Source organism: Propithecus coquereli, unplaced genomic scaffold, assembly GCF_000956105.1.
Source record: "Propithecus coquereli isolate 6110/MARCELLA unplaced genomic scaffold, Pcoq_1.0 Scaffold498, whole genome shotgun sequence".
NCBI lineage: Eukaryota > Metazoa > Chordata > Mammalia > Primates > Indriidae > Propithecus > Propithecus coquereli.
Window position 1 is genome coordinate 209,652 of NW_012150818.1, and position 553 is coordinate 210,204.

Here is a 553-nt window from a genome sequence, read left to right on the forward strand (position 1 = left end):
GAGACGGAGGATCGAGCCGCGTCTCTGTGTCTCTGTGTCCCCGTCCAGGAGACGGAGGTCGAGCCCTGTCTCTGTGTCCCTGTGCAGGAGACGGAGGATCGAGCTATGTCTCTGAGTCTCTGTGTCCCCGTGTCCGCGTGCAGGAGACGGAGGTCGAGCCGCGTCTCTGAGTCTCTGTGTCCCCGTGCAGTAGACGGAGGTCGAGCCCTGTCTCTGAGTCTCTGTGTCCCCGTGTCCCCGTGCAGGAGACGGAGGTCGAGCCGTGTCTCTGTGTCTCTGTGCAGGAGACAGAGTTCGAGCCGTGTCTCTGTGTCCCCGTGCAGGAGAGGAAGGTCGAGCTGTGTCTCTGTGTCTCTGTGTCCCCGTGCAGTAGACGGAGGATCGAGCCGTGTCTCTGTGTCCCCGTGTCCCCGTGCAGTAGACGGAGGCCGAGCCCTGTCTCTGAGTCTCTGTGTCCCCGTGTCCCCGTGCAGGAGACGGAGGTCGAGCTGTACAACGAGTTCCCCGAGCCCATCAAACTGGACAAGAACGAGCGGGCCAAGGCCTCGGCCGA

At 63.1% G+C, this 553-nt stretch overlaps 1 protein-coding gene across 1 annotated transcript in view; it reads left to right on the forward strand.

Annotated features, from left to right (window-relative positions):
- RAB7A (RAB7A, member RAS oncogene family) overlaps positions 1-553 on the forward strand; it is a gene marked incomplete at its 5' end in the record, with an annotated part of 18,435 nt that overhangs the window by 4,629 nt on the left and 13,253 nt on the right. The window contains one exon of the mRNA XM_012656012.1: positions 474-548. Within this exon, the coding sequence (XP_012511466.1) occupies positions 474-548 (75 nt within the window). The remainder of the gene's footprint in view (positions 1-473; positions 549-553) is intronic.